Here is a 13265-nt window from a genome sequence, read left to right as displayed (position 1 = left end):
AGTATGCTGTAGCCATATTTTGCTGATAGCCTAATTCCTGATACTTCTTTAATTTTCTTTCTTTTTTTTTTGAAGTAAGAGAAATCATTTTAATATATACATTTTCACTTCAGTCAATTCAACAATGATTTCTAATAAGCATGCAGACCCATTTAGTTTGCTTCAAATTTCTTTCTCAACATGCAGAAACCTTCCTAATGAGATAGTTAAGTTGAACTATTTATTCCTAAAGAGTACAATGTACCTTGTCCTCAAAGAGTTTTATCAACTTTAACATTTTCAAAGAGCCCTATGAGGCTGCTCAATATGGTAGTTTTCCCCTGAAATTTCCTATTTGGAGGATGGAACAGTCTAGGATCTTTCCCAGTCTACTGGTTGCTTGTATTCATATCACAGCACGGCTGGCTAAGAGGTAGAGACTGAATAATATGTAGATAGCCTTCAAGCCCAGCTGAGTGAGACAGCTTCATTTTTAGAAAGGAAACCAAATCATGAAAACCCTCCTAATAGCATGATTTGTTCCAGGGTTCTTTTAAGAAGGGACGTAATCCTCATGCACAGGACTCTTTATGGCCTTCTAGAGTTTTCTGCTCCAGCCACTGCTCTCTAGCGAGGTGACTTATTGCACTTTCTGCAGAACTGAAAGCATGAAGTCTCTGTCTACTTGCATAATTAGAAGTGGTGTTAATCTTCTCATTTCCGGCCAAATGGATCCGACCACACTTTCAACCCTGGTGGCTGCACGTCTTCTTGAACAATACCAGCTCGATTAATGGCTTGTTCCTTCTTGCACTCCTCCAGCCGCATTAAGGACCGGAAGTAGATGGGGTAGAAGGCGGCGCCGATCAGGGAGTTGAAGCCACCGAAAATGAGAGCAGTGCGCAGGCTCCGGACACGGCTCCCGCCGGGGCTACCCGGATTCTCCGAGGGCCCGGGACTCTCTTAATTTCCTGACTTTTAGTTACAATTCCTTTGGAGCCACTTTTGGAGAGAAGATGTGTGTTTTCCTCACTTTTATCACTCATGTCCATATTCATTTCTAGTGTATTATACTGTCTACCACATGTACCCAACTTTGATAAGGTTCCTATGGGGTCATGTTGTCTGAGGTAGTGATTACTGTTATTTTCCCTTTGGTCACAAAGCAGTTTGGTGTATAGTGATAATTTTTCACAAATATTATTCCTATCATCTGCAGGGATGTAACTATTAATTTAAACAGTACTTACAATTTCCTATAATAAGCCATAACAGAAAAGAAAAAGAACATATATGTGTAACTGAATCACTTTGCTGTCAGGTAAAAATTAACACAACATTCTAAATCAACTATACTTCAGTAAATTTTTTAAAAACTAAATAATATTTAAAGATTTACAATATAAAATAAAATTAGTTAGAGTATGGATGAAATGTGATTGGCCACATCTGTAATTGTTGGGGCTGGATGAGGGGTACATGGAGATTCACTGTACTTTTCTCTATACTTGTGAGTATGCTTGAGAATTTCCACAATACACACAAAATATTGTGAGAATTAACACAATAGTGTTAACAAAAAAGTTTATGACAAAAATAGCTGCCACTTATTTCACCTTCTACCTATTCTCTATTCTTCAGTCCCTTCAATTCTTTTTGCCATTTCTTTGGACATTTATCTTTGTATTTTTTAACAATGCTTCTGGAGCTGTGTCTTGATTTATCGACATACTAAGTTAAGTATTTGGCATGCTTAATCTCCCCTCCCAAACCACCATTACAGTGGTTAGCACCATGTCTGGATAAGCTGATTGTCAGGTTTCCACTATTATAATTATGTAAATATTTAACTTCAGAGCCATGTAGTATACTCTGATTATGATTCTCTTCCTGCAAAACATTTCTTTTCCTCCTGAATATTATAATAGACTTGTTTTTATTGTTTAGTTTTCTATGTCTAGCATCCCACTCCAGTGGCTCTAAATACAACATTCCACATTTGTCAAATCTATACAGAAGCCTAAAATTACAACTTTTCCCCAGCTGTTCTTCCTCCTGGAGCTCTCCATCTCTGGCTTCCCACTGGACAGTGCCTTCCTGTGACTCCTTTTGACTGTATTCTGGGCATATCTGTCATCTACCTTCTATGCTGGATCTCCTTTTTCTGTATCCTGTCTCTTCGGGGTCAATGCTTCTGCTTTGGTGAACCACATCCTCTGATGGCTTTTTGAGAATAAATGTATAGGAAGAGAATTTTTTGAGACTACGCATCCAAAAATGTCTTTGTTCTGCCTCACATGTGATTGACAGTTTGGCTGTCAAGCTGGAAATAGTTTTAGAATTCTGAAGGAATTATTCTTTTCAGAGACTTTGCTATTGAGAAGCCTGACGCTATGATGATGGCAATTCTCGGTATATTCACTTTTCCTGGAATTTTTTATTCATGTGAAATTTCATAGTAATGTGCAATGGTGCTTGCCTCATTATATGGAGAAGAGTCAGGTCCTGGCGTCTACTTGCTCTTGGTATAGATTTTCCACCGACCCCTCCCCCTACCTTTAACTCTACACCCATTCATTTGGTTTCCTCTAATTTCTAAGTCTTTCTAACATTCTGCTGTGCAGATATGCTTACTTCTTATTAGCAGACCCCACTATAAGCATGTATTAATAAATTTCAGCTGTCACCATTTTGCTTAGTCAATTAACACTTCTCCATCTTTTTATTCTTCCAAAACTTTGTGATTTTGTCAACATTTCTTACACACTGTTGTCTCTTCCGTTCCCTTTGCCCTTAATGGTACTCAAAAAAATTTTTTTTACCTTACTGCCATTTTAGATGAATTCTGAGGAGGTGCAAACATAAACCAAAAGAACAGTCTAAATCACTGTATTTAATAGAAAATCTTCCACAATATTTGATGAATGCCTCATAAATGCTATTTTTATCACATTATAAAATTTCAGTGTTTTTATGTAATTATTATCCATATACTCATCTTTATCATTAAAGCTTCACATAGAACTTGCTTTTGATATAAACTTCCAAACTTGACATAGTACTAAGAAGTTGCTATTATCTAATTTTCTTTTTTTTTGTATAACTGCTAAATTTTTGTATATTTTCTAAATAACTGAATCAAAATAGATCTGTTTGGCCAGGTCATTGGCCTAATAGCTAGTGATGTCCAATATAATATAAATGTATGCATTTAACACCTCACTACTGAAAGGGTGACCAGTACCACTGCCAGTATCTGGGAGCTTGTTAAGAAATGTGGACTCTCAGGCTCCACTCTATAAACTATTCAATCAGAATCTGTGTTTTAACTAGATCCCCAAGCAATTCACAAACACATTAAAGTTGGAGAATTAGTCTAGTATTTCACCAGAGCCTGCTTCTCTCTCATGTCTCCACTCCCTGCTCCCACTTTCAGAAATACCCATGACATTTTCCTTTCAAATACCTTACAATCTGAGTATGATGAAAGTTACCTTTTCTATCCCTCTGCCATCCTCATGGGTCTGTCCCAGAGGGTCTCCTCCAAGTCTCTGCTCCTCAAAAAGGGAAAAGCCTCGAAAAGTACAGGCTCTAGAGCCATGTTATTTGGGTTCATTTAAACTCTGACTCTACTCATTACTATATATGGGACCTTGGGCCAACACACTGCGACACTGTGCCTCAGTTTTAGGTGTAGTATGAATAGCATTGTCATGCATGTTAGCTATTATCCTCTGAAATCAAGGCCTTAACAACTGAGTATTTAGGAATTTCTCCTCGTCTCCTGCTGATGGTGCTTCTATCACACGATGGTTTATTCATTTGGACTTTTGCTACTGAATCAACTAGTTCCACCTTCATCTGGGGATGATTTTATAAAATTTCCTGAATCAACATTCCCCAGGCTTTTTGGACTTGGAGTGTCCACCTGGTGAACATACGTGAATGAATTTCCTGTTAGAAGCTTTACGAATGAGGCAGCCATCTTCTTCAAGGTTCAACAATATTCTGAGAAAAGTGAGCACAGGGAACAATCCAGGAAGGAGACAGCTGAAGGGAGAAAGCCAGAAGAATTTCAGCACTGGTGGGAGGACAGGGGGAAATGGGGACATATATTGTCTAGCGGGGAGTTGCCTAGTAATGAACTTGACTTTCCCAACATTAAATATGATGTTAGCTGTAGGTTTTCCACAGATGCACTTTATCAAATTAAGTTTTCTTCTATTCCTAGTTTCCTCAGAGTTTTAAGTCGTGAATCAGAGTCGAATCCTGTCAAATGTCTGTCTGCATGTATTGAAGTGGTCATGAAGGATTTCCTTTATTTTGTTATTATGGTAAATTATAGTAACTGACTCTTCTAATTTTAAAACGACCCTGCATTCTGAGATAAACTCTACTTGGTCATAAGGTATTATGTTCTTTATATATTGCTGGATTCAACTAGCTAATAGTTCAATAATTTCTGTATCTATGTTCATGATATATATTGGTATGGCCACTTTCTTTCCTTGAAATGTCTTTGGCTCATTTTGCTTTGGGGTAATACTTGTTTACATTTAAAAAAAAAAATAGGGTAAGTATTCTGAAAATCTGTGTAGAATTAAAGCTTTTTACTCCTTAAATGTTTGCTAGAATTCACCAATAAAGCAAAGTGGGCCTGGAGTTCTTTTGGATGAAAATTTCTGATAATTTCTTTAATATTAAAACTATTCACATTTTCTGTCTTGTATCAGTTCTAGTAAGCTGTATTTTTCAAGAAATTTGATGACTTTATTGGTTTAAATTTGTACATAATATTCCTTATTGTCCTTTTAACAGCTGAAAGATCTAAATAACATTCTTGATTTCATTCCTGATAAGGATAATCTGTCTTTTAGGTTTTTCCATCACTTTGCTAGAGGTTTAATTTTATTAATATTCTCAAAGACCAACTTTTGGCTTTGTTAACTGTATTACCTGTTTTCAATATCACTGATTTTTGCTCTTGCTTTTAATATTTCTTTCTTCTACTTACTTTGAATTTTATTGCTCATTTCTCCCCCTCTAGTCTGCTCTTTTAAATATATAAATATTTAAAGCTACAAAAGTAAGGAAGCAAGTACAATTTTACTGATTTGGCCTTTTGTTAGCTTATTTCTCTGGATTATTAAATCTTGAAAAAAAATTTCTAAAATTTTTATAGGTAAATATTTTCAGGATAATCAGTAAATTCTACCATGGAGAGAGTATGCATATAAACATAAAAAATGATTATAAGAATATACAAAGCCTAGTTAGCACTCCTGTTACATAACCCCTGGTTTTTCATTCCATTCCAAGCTGGATATGTGTTTATTCTAAAGATGCTTGAATTTTAAGAACTCTCAGTTCCTGTTTTGGATGCTATGTTGTAATTACCAATGACTCATTCACCAAGTTTTTGGATATAAATGAAGGTGAGGTATGACTTCAGTTAATTTTAATGCTTTGACTACACTAACTGCATCAGTGGTACACTGTAAAGATTAAATTTTCCTGTTATGAAGTATCTACATTTATGTAATAAGTCGTCTTTAGTTATTGCTCATACAAGCTTTACATATATATATATATGTATTTTTAAGCTTTTTATATTTATCTTTGGAGATCTATCTCCCTTTTAAATAATTCATTTTTGAGTTCTAGTTTTTAAATACTGAAAAGGGTAAATGCATACTGGTGGCGCAGTGGTAAAGAAATCTGCCTGCCAGTGCAGGAGATGTGGGTTCAATCCCTGGGTCAGGAAGACCCCCTGGAGAAGGAAATGGCAACCCACTCCAGTATTCTTGCCTGGGAAATCCCATAGACAGAGCCTGGTGGGCTACAGTCCATGGGGTCACAAAGAGTTAGACACGCCTGAGTGAGCACACACACACACACAATAGTACCAAAAATGATTTTCACCATAAAATTCCTTTAAGAGTTCTTTTTAAAGGAATTATTGTACTATCAAGTGAAACTTTTTCAAACTCAATCCGTTAAGATATTCCTACTTAAATATACATACAACCAAATGAACTTTTTTTTGTATATTTCAGAGATAATAAAATATTTTTGCTAATTTATCTCAAAACATAGGTATTAGTGACCTTCTCAAATTAGGTCAGGTAGTAGGAAAAAAACCTAATACTTTTTTTTGGTTGTGCTGGGTCGTCAGTGTTGCTTGGACTTTCTCCTGTTGCAGTGAGCAGGCTTCTCATTGCAGTGGCTTCTCGTGTTGTGGAGCAAGGCTCTGGTGCATGGGCTTTAGCGGCTGCAGCACAGGAGCTCATGAGTGGTGGCTCACAGGTCCAGAGCGTGGGGGCTCAGTAGTTGTGGCTCATGGACTTAGTTGCCCAAGCTATGTGGAATCTTCCCGGACCAAGGATCAAATCTGTGTCCCCTGCACTGGCAGGCAGATTCTTATCCATTGTACCACCAGGGAAGTCCTCTAATATATTTTCTATTTAGCATAAGGTTAGGTTGGAAGAAAAGGCTTTTGATTTTAAAGGCCAAATGGAAAGCTATTTTATTTTGTGAGCCAAGAGAGGATACACTTCAGTGGGATGAAAAGTGTACCTATCAAGATGACTTTTGCTCCTGACAATTTTATCTTTTTTTAAAAAAAGGTAAACATTTAAAAATCATATATCATTTCAGCATCTTATTTTTAAGAAATCCAACATTTTGGCATAAGACAAATTTATACAATTAAACTCTTCAAAATATAATATGGCATATATTATTTTTCCACAGGGCATCAGATACTAACAGATATAGACCACTTTGTTAAATAACAAAAATCATATGAAAATCAACACAGTATTTCATTTATTTACTGTATAAGTCTGGCAAACAGCACAAAAATTCAGCAACATTTCAAACATGTAAAAAAGTCAAATGTTGAACAGTACTGAAAAATTTTTTTACATAATTAGTAATAATGAGTACACATGTAGAGTTCTGCAAAGCTGGCAAATTCCAAGGGTGCTTGGCTTCTGAACATATACCACAAAAACACATACACAAAAGCACAATATAATTTATCTTTATAAAAATTATAGCCAAGCAATAAAAAAGGATGATAATAATGAAGATAATAATACATATGTTCACTACATATATCTTATACATTGAAATGCTACATCTTGTACCCTGAAATGCCATGTGTAGAGAGCCAAGCAGAGTAAATTTAGGCTCATCACTGAGGTTAAGAATTATTTAAGAATTTAATGCTTGTATATGCAACATACTCAAAACTTTCTATATAGCAATTCCTAGATTATAACAATGTATTCCACTGAGAAGTTGAGTCTTCTTTGTTGGCAGTATAAAATTTTGACCGTATCAAAATTCTGGTAAAACACACACTGAAGGCATTTGTCCAGTGTATGTAATGTTTGGGGGCATTAATGAATGTAGGAGAAATTCTTAGATTTCACACTAAATTTCAGCTGAGCTTTGTCAAACCAAACAGCTCAACTGTAAGGCAAGAAAAATTAACCCTGTGATAGATTAGTGGGCCTTACCAAATAAAGATAAGAATTCAGTCTTAGGGAAAGACTCCCTACATAAGCAGATATGAAACAGTGGGCACTGAAACGAACTTCTAGAAATGACCTAACATCTTGATATTCAGACACTGGTTCAGAAGCGACAATCTGTTGGTATATTTTATCTAATTAACATTTTACAATCAGCACCAGTCCCCAAAACCTCAAATTATAATATTTAATCTTCATTAAAATACATCCTTTTGTGCTATATTAATATAATCAAATTAACGAAAGTTGAACTTACTCAACTTACTATATATTTTTGTGTATGCAGGGTAACAAATCTTTTTATTTACTTGTGCTTCTGTTTTGGGGTACTTTGATTGAAGAGAAATTCATTTCACAGGATTACATCTTGCTAAAGCATTCCTTAGCATTGGTCCAAACTTGAATTCCCTTTTAAAACAAACAAACCAAAAAAAAAAAAGGCCCAAAAACCTTAAAATGTGATTTTGGAAGGATTTTGAAAGGTCAAGTACTTGGCTTACTGGTATGTTAGGTTTCAACTTTTGGAATAATTAATAAGTACAACAAACAGAACACTTTTTCTGGCAATGGCAAATATAAGTCAAAGTGAAATACTTGTGAAAAAAGTAACAGAATCACTGTATGAGCCTGTCTTCAAAAAAGATACAGAACTCCTACTTCTTTTTGAAAGACTCATTTACTCATATCATATATTCATATCATTTCTACTTATAAAGCAAACAAGTTTTGCAATATCTGAAACAAAAAAACCTATTAGTCTAACAATTAAATATTATTAATTTATTAACCTAATAACCAATATTTTGATTAAAAAGTTATGAACTCCCTCTCAATGGTTACAGCAGGCTATTTAGCAAAAACTAACATGCTATTATATACCTAATAGGCTTAAACAAAAATGCATGTTTGTAAAAATTTAATAGTAAAATCTAGACAGTGGTGGAAGGTATGTTTTCAACAAACAAGATATATATATATCCTGTTTATATATATATATTCTTCAATAACTGCTAATTTATGAAGAAATTTTAATACTTATACATTAAAGTTAATCAATATTTATTGAGGCTTTGAACAATAGAAAAAAAATTAATCTTTTTAGCTTTTTTTCCTCCCTGATGAAACACAAAAAGAAAAACAAAACAAAACCACACAAGAATCCTTTAATGTCCCAGATTGACTTACTAAATGATTTACTGAGATAAAGCATGCTGAATCACTCAATAAATTGAGAAGCACTAGAGAAATGTAAAGCACCAGTACTGACTGGTGATCACATAGGCAGCTCTGGGGTTATGAAAATGAGGTTAAGGAATATTATACATTTTGTTCTTACAACATCATTTTAGAAAAATTTCCATCACTGCCAAAACACTTATTTTAACCAGAATAAGCTTCAGTGTTCATACCTTATACGATAGGTATCAGTGACATGTTTATTAATACACACTTTCATGTGTATCTTTTCAAACTCATTTGTATATATACAATCATTTAAAAAATACACACTTTCCTCTTTCCCACAAAAACAGGATTGCATTATATGCACTAGTGTGTAGCCTGTTTTCTCATCTGCCGTTCTATTAGCACATCTCATTAGGACAGTACATGTGAGATCCATCTTATTAGGACAGTGCATGTGAGATCCATCTTATTAGGAGTCCTAGTGCATGTGAGATCTATCTTGCCTTTTCTAACAATGAATACTCCATTAGATACTACTTTATCTAAGCCCTAACGTTTAGACCATTTTTCAATGAAAGTATGTATCGCTGTTAGGAATGGTATTTTACTGCCCTGTTCAAGAATATCACATAACCATAGTAATGTTTTTAGTACACATTTTCAAATACAAGTAAAAATAGGGCATACAAATTTGGAACTTTAGATGAGTGGAGACTTGGTAATTAAGATTTTAATTATGACACTTCTTTCAAAATTAAGTAGAGAAACTGGGAAACATTCTGGCAGAGAAGAATGGACTTTAAAAATAAAAATGATATATACTTTGTTCCAAACAAGAAACTGATTTTAAAGAAATTTGCCGGCACTTCTGAATATACTCGTACCTTCAATGAAACCAAAACCTACCTTTTTGCACATACTGATCTGCATGACTGCGTAGCTTATGAGGGCCTCCTTTAAATCATGGTTCTTTTGTTCTTTGAAGCGTTCAATATCAGCCCAAGCATTTCTGACAAACTCTCTGAAATAAAAGATATAGTCATCATCATTATTCTTATTTAAATTAAATAAAGTACATATTATTAATTCAAATAAACACTTCTCATCTGAGTTGGGTTTTTGTCTATAAAGTGAGAGAAAAAGCAGACAGTCATACACTCTTCTACATTTTAATAGTCTCTTTTACCACAAATTCCAGCTTCAAATTATTCCTGTAAAACAGATGTAAATGGCTCCTTGAACCAATTTATAAGCCAACAGATGCCACATGGACTTACCTGCCTGGAGTCACTGCAAAACATACAGTCTTTTCAACAAGATGGATTATGTATCACATTTATCATGTATTTTCTTTAAATGACAACTAGAGTTTTAAAAATTCTGAGAGCCATTTATCTTTTTAACTCTGTTCATGAGTTAACTTTGACTTACTTGACACCAGCAGTTTCAAAAATTAACAAAACCACCTCCAAATCAGTGAAACTCTTGGTCTGCCTTGATCTACTCAACTGTCAGACAAAAACAATATGAAAAATGAGCCCAAAAGTCAATGGCAGATCTCTGAGAACTGAATTTCTGAAAATATTTATGGAATAATTATATTCTAAGTCATATGCAAGGTGCTGGGACACAAAGATGAAGAAGACACAATAACTGACTTTGAAGGGTTCGTAATTTAGCCAGAGACAGTCACACTGTACAAAATGCCGTGGGATAAGGGCATTAACCAAGTGCTGTGACAGCCTGTGAGGATAACCGAAGGCTTAACAAAGGAAGCAGTTCAAGAGCTGGGCATTGCAGAATGATGAGGCTTTTAACTGACAGAAAAGAGTAGAGGAAATATGCAAAGGATAGAAATCATGTAAAGTGCAAGAAAATAATATTATGAAGTTTAAAATAATATTATGAAGTTTAAACACTTCCTTCTTCCTCTTTCCCCAACACTAACACAACTGTTTCTGTGTAACATGATTTTTGATTACTCAAATTTCTCAGGAATAGTCAATCACTGTATTTTAGAAGACTGAGGCTACATCCAGGAACTGATGAAGCTAGGAATCGTTATAAGCCACCTGCCACAGAGCCTAAAGTCTAGCCATGTTAAACATCCCAGCATTTTTACCTGCCTTCCAGATTTTTAGACTTAAGTTGTTGTTCTCCTTCCTTTATTTGTTCTTCTAGCATCTTTATTCTGGCTTCTCTCTGCTCTGGAGTTTCTTGACCGAACAGCTTGGTAGTCATTCCCTTCAAAGAAAATGTTCTCACAGTCTAAAATGAAACAGAAACAGATGAATGAATAAATAACATCTGTACACTGAAATATTTTTCAGTCTTAAAAAGGAAGAAAATTCTGACACACGCTACAATATGGATGAACCTTGAGGACACTGTGCTAAGTAAAATAAGCCAGTCACAAAAAGACAAATACACAAGTCTACTTACATGAAGTATCCAGAGTAATATAACTTACAGAGACAGAAAGTGGAATGGTGACTGCCAAGGGCTAGGTGACGAGGGAAATTAATAGTTGATATTTAATAAGTATAGAGTTTCAATTTTGCAAGATGAAGAGTTCTGCAGGTTGGCTGTACAACAATGTAAATGAACTTACTACTACTGAACTTGAAAAATGTTTAAAATAATAAATGCTATGTTCTATATATTTTACCACAATTTTTTTTTAAAGAGGGCATAGTCATTTTCCCCCTACCTCAGACAGAACACCACAAACCATACAACCAAGGGGCTACTATTAAGGCTTATAGTACTAGAAAATGTTGAAGAATCAAAAAAGGAAAAATTTTATCTACAAAGCGTCCAATAAAGAAAGAAGCAGCCATGGAAAAAAAAACAAAAAAACAAAAAAGGAAAAATTTTAACTGAGCTTCTTCATCATATGGAAAACTTCCAGGTGAAATACTAGACAAGTTATTTATGTCAGCAGTCATATTTTTTCAATTATTCTGTAATCATAAAAAATGGATAAAATTCAACAGGCAACAATGAAAATAAACCAAAATGAAAAAACCATTTAAAATCTGCATAACTCACACTAAAACTTGGTTATCTATTAATAAAACAGAATGACTAAACCCAAACCTCAAACTTCACCATCTCTTCACTCTCTGGAATTTACTGAAGGAAACGCTTTTCCCTGCAAATGCAGGAGTAGAGAACCAAGCTCCCTGAAAATGGACTGGAAATTTCCCCTGGATTTTAAAAATAAATCAAGCCAGTGTGTATCTGCTTCATGGTCAAAGGTCCTTCCCCATGTATCTTTATGTGGGTAGCCCATAAGCACTCTTAAAAGTAAAGTGAAGTTGCTCAGTCGTATCTGACTCTTTGCGACCCCATGGACTGTAGCCTACCAGGCTTCTCCATCCATGGGATTTTCCAGGCAAGAATACTGGAGTGGGTTACCATTTCCTTCTCCAGGAGATCTTCCCAGCCCAGGGTTTGAACCCGGGTCTCCCACACTGTAGGGAGATGCTTTACCGTCCGAGCCAGCAGGGAAGTCAAGGACTTGTTAACCATGAAATGACTTATAAACAGTGGCACTGTCACTGCTTCATTACTTCCAGACTGTGTGCTCTCACCATGACAGCTTATTTATTCCAATGAAATAGCTGGACAATAGAAAGCTGATTATAAAAACTATCTAAGTCTAATATAGTAAGACACAAAATTTTCTTAACAAGTACTCACTGTAAAGATTCAAGAATAAAATACACAAAAAGTTCTCTGTTAGGAGAGAGGCACTGATTCTAACAGGGCAAAGTTTTTCAAAGTTAACTAAAATTTCTACAATGTAAGTGATAAAATTAAACCGTGCAAAGGTCATTATTTCAATCCCAAAGAATAATGGTTTTTTCCACTTAATCAGAAAAGAGATGGTTCTTATTACACAGTGCAATCTGGCAAAATTTCTTGTAACGCTATATATGTTTTAATGGCTTGCTTTTTTTTTTAGACTTAATTTTTTTAATTTAATTTTACTTTTTGGCTACCACAACGCAGCATGTAGGACCTTAGTTCCCTGACCATGGACTGAACTCGTGCTCCCTGCAATGAAAGCACGTAGTCTTAACCACTGGACCATCAGGGAAGTCCCTAATGGCTTATATCTTTTTATGTTAAGATCACAACCAAAAGAATTAAAAAGTTGTCCACAAATTACTCCCCTTTAAAAGCTACAGGCATCCTGCAGCCCATTTCACTTAAGGTTCGTTATAATAAAACCAAAGACCCAAATGGAAAACAGCTCACCCCAGTTGCCAGTTCCTCACACTGCTGCTTCTTGGATGCTAGGTCCTGAGCAGCCATCTCTAAGTCATACTGCATAAGTTCATGTTTCCTGCACACAGCCCTAGGAAAAAAAATTAATTTTTGCCATTTAATTTTTGTGGCCTCTCTAATTATTAACATGTTAAATTTTTCCCCAGGGAGTAAAGTCGAGGCATTCACGTACTATGATCAGAAGTTTTATATCTAGAATTTTTAAGCTTAAAATGTAGTAGCCCAACATTAAAAATTTAATTTATCAGAACCTAAGCATAAAAA

At 34.9% G+C, this 13265-nt stretch overlaps 2 protein-coding genes across 2 annotated transcripts in view; both read right to left on the bottom strand.

The window, feature by feature from the left end:
• Window positions 1-652: 652 nt before the first annotated feature.
• Window positions 653-6269, bottom strand: LOC133074081 (small integral membrane protein 20-like). Its single transcript, XM_061168028.1, has 2 exons — window positions 6128-6269; window positions 653-941 (listed from the first exon to the last, which is right to left on the bottom strand). Exons 1-2 carry the CDS (start codon window positions 6267-6269, stop codon window positions 694-696), a joined length of 390 nt encoding a protein of 129 aa, XP_061024011.1. The 3' UTR covers window positions 653-693.
• A 515-nt stretch (window positions 6270-6784) lies between these two features.
• Window positions 6785-13265, bottom strand: part of SNX4 (sorting nexin 4) — a 51875-nt gene continuing 45394 nt past the window's right edge. The window contains exons 11-14 of the mRNA XM_061166970.1: window positions 12972-13071; window positions 10828-10973; window positions 9612-9726; window positions 6785-7928 (exon numbers count right to left, since the gene is read on the bottom strand). Coding sequence (XP_061022953.1) covers window positions 7881-7928; window positions 9612-9726; window positions 10828-10973; window positions 12972-13071 — 409 coding nt within the window. The 3' untranslated portion in view covers window positions 6785-7880. The remainder of the gene's footprint in view (window positions 7929-9611; window positions 9727-10827; window positions 10974-12971; window positions 13072-13265) is intronic.

The sequence above is a fragment of the Dama dama genome, chromosome 19, assembly GCF_033118175.1.
Source record: "Dama dama isolate Ldn47 chromosome 19, ASM3311817v1, whole genome shotgun sequence".
Lineage (NCBI taxonomy): Eukaryota > Metazoa > Chordata > Mammalia > Artiodactyla > Cervidae > Dama > Dama dama.
This window is presented reverse-complemented; position numbering and strand designations above follow the sequence as displayed.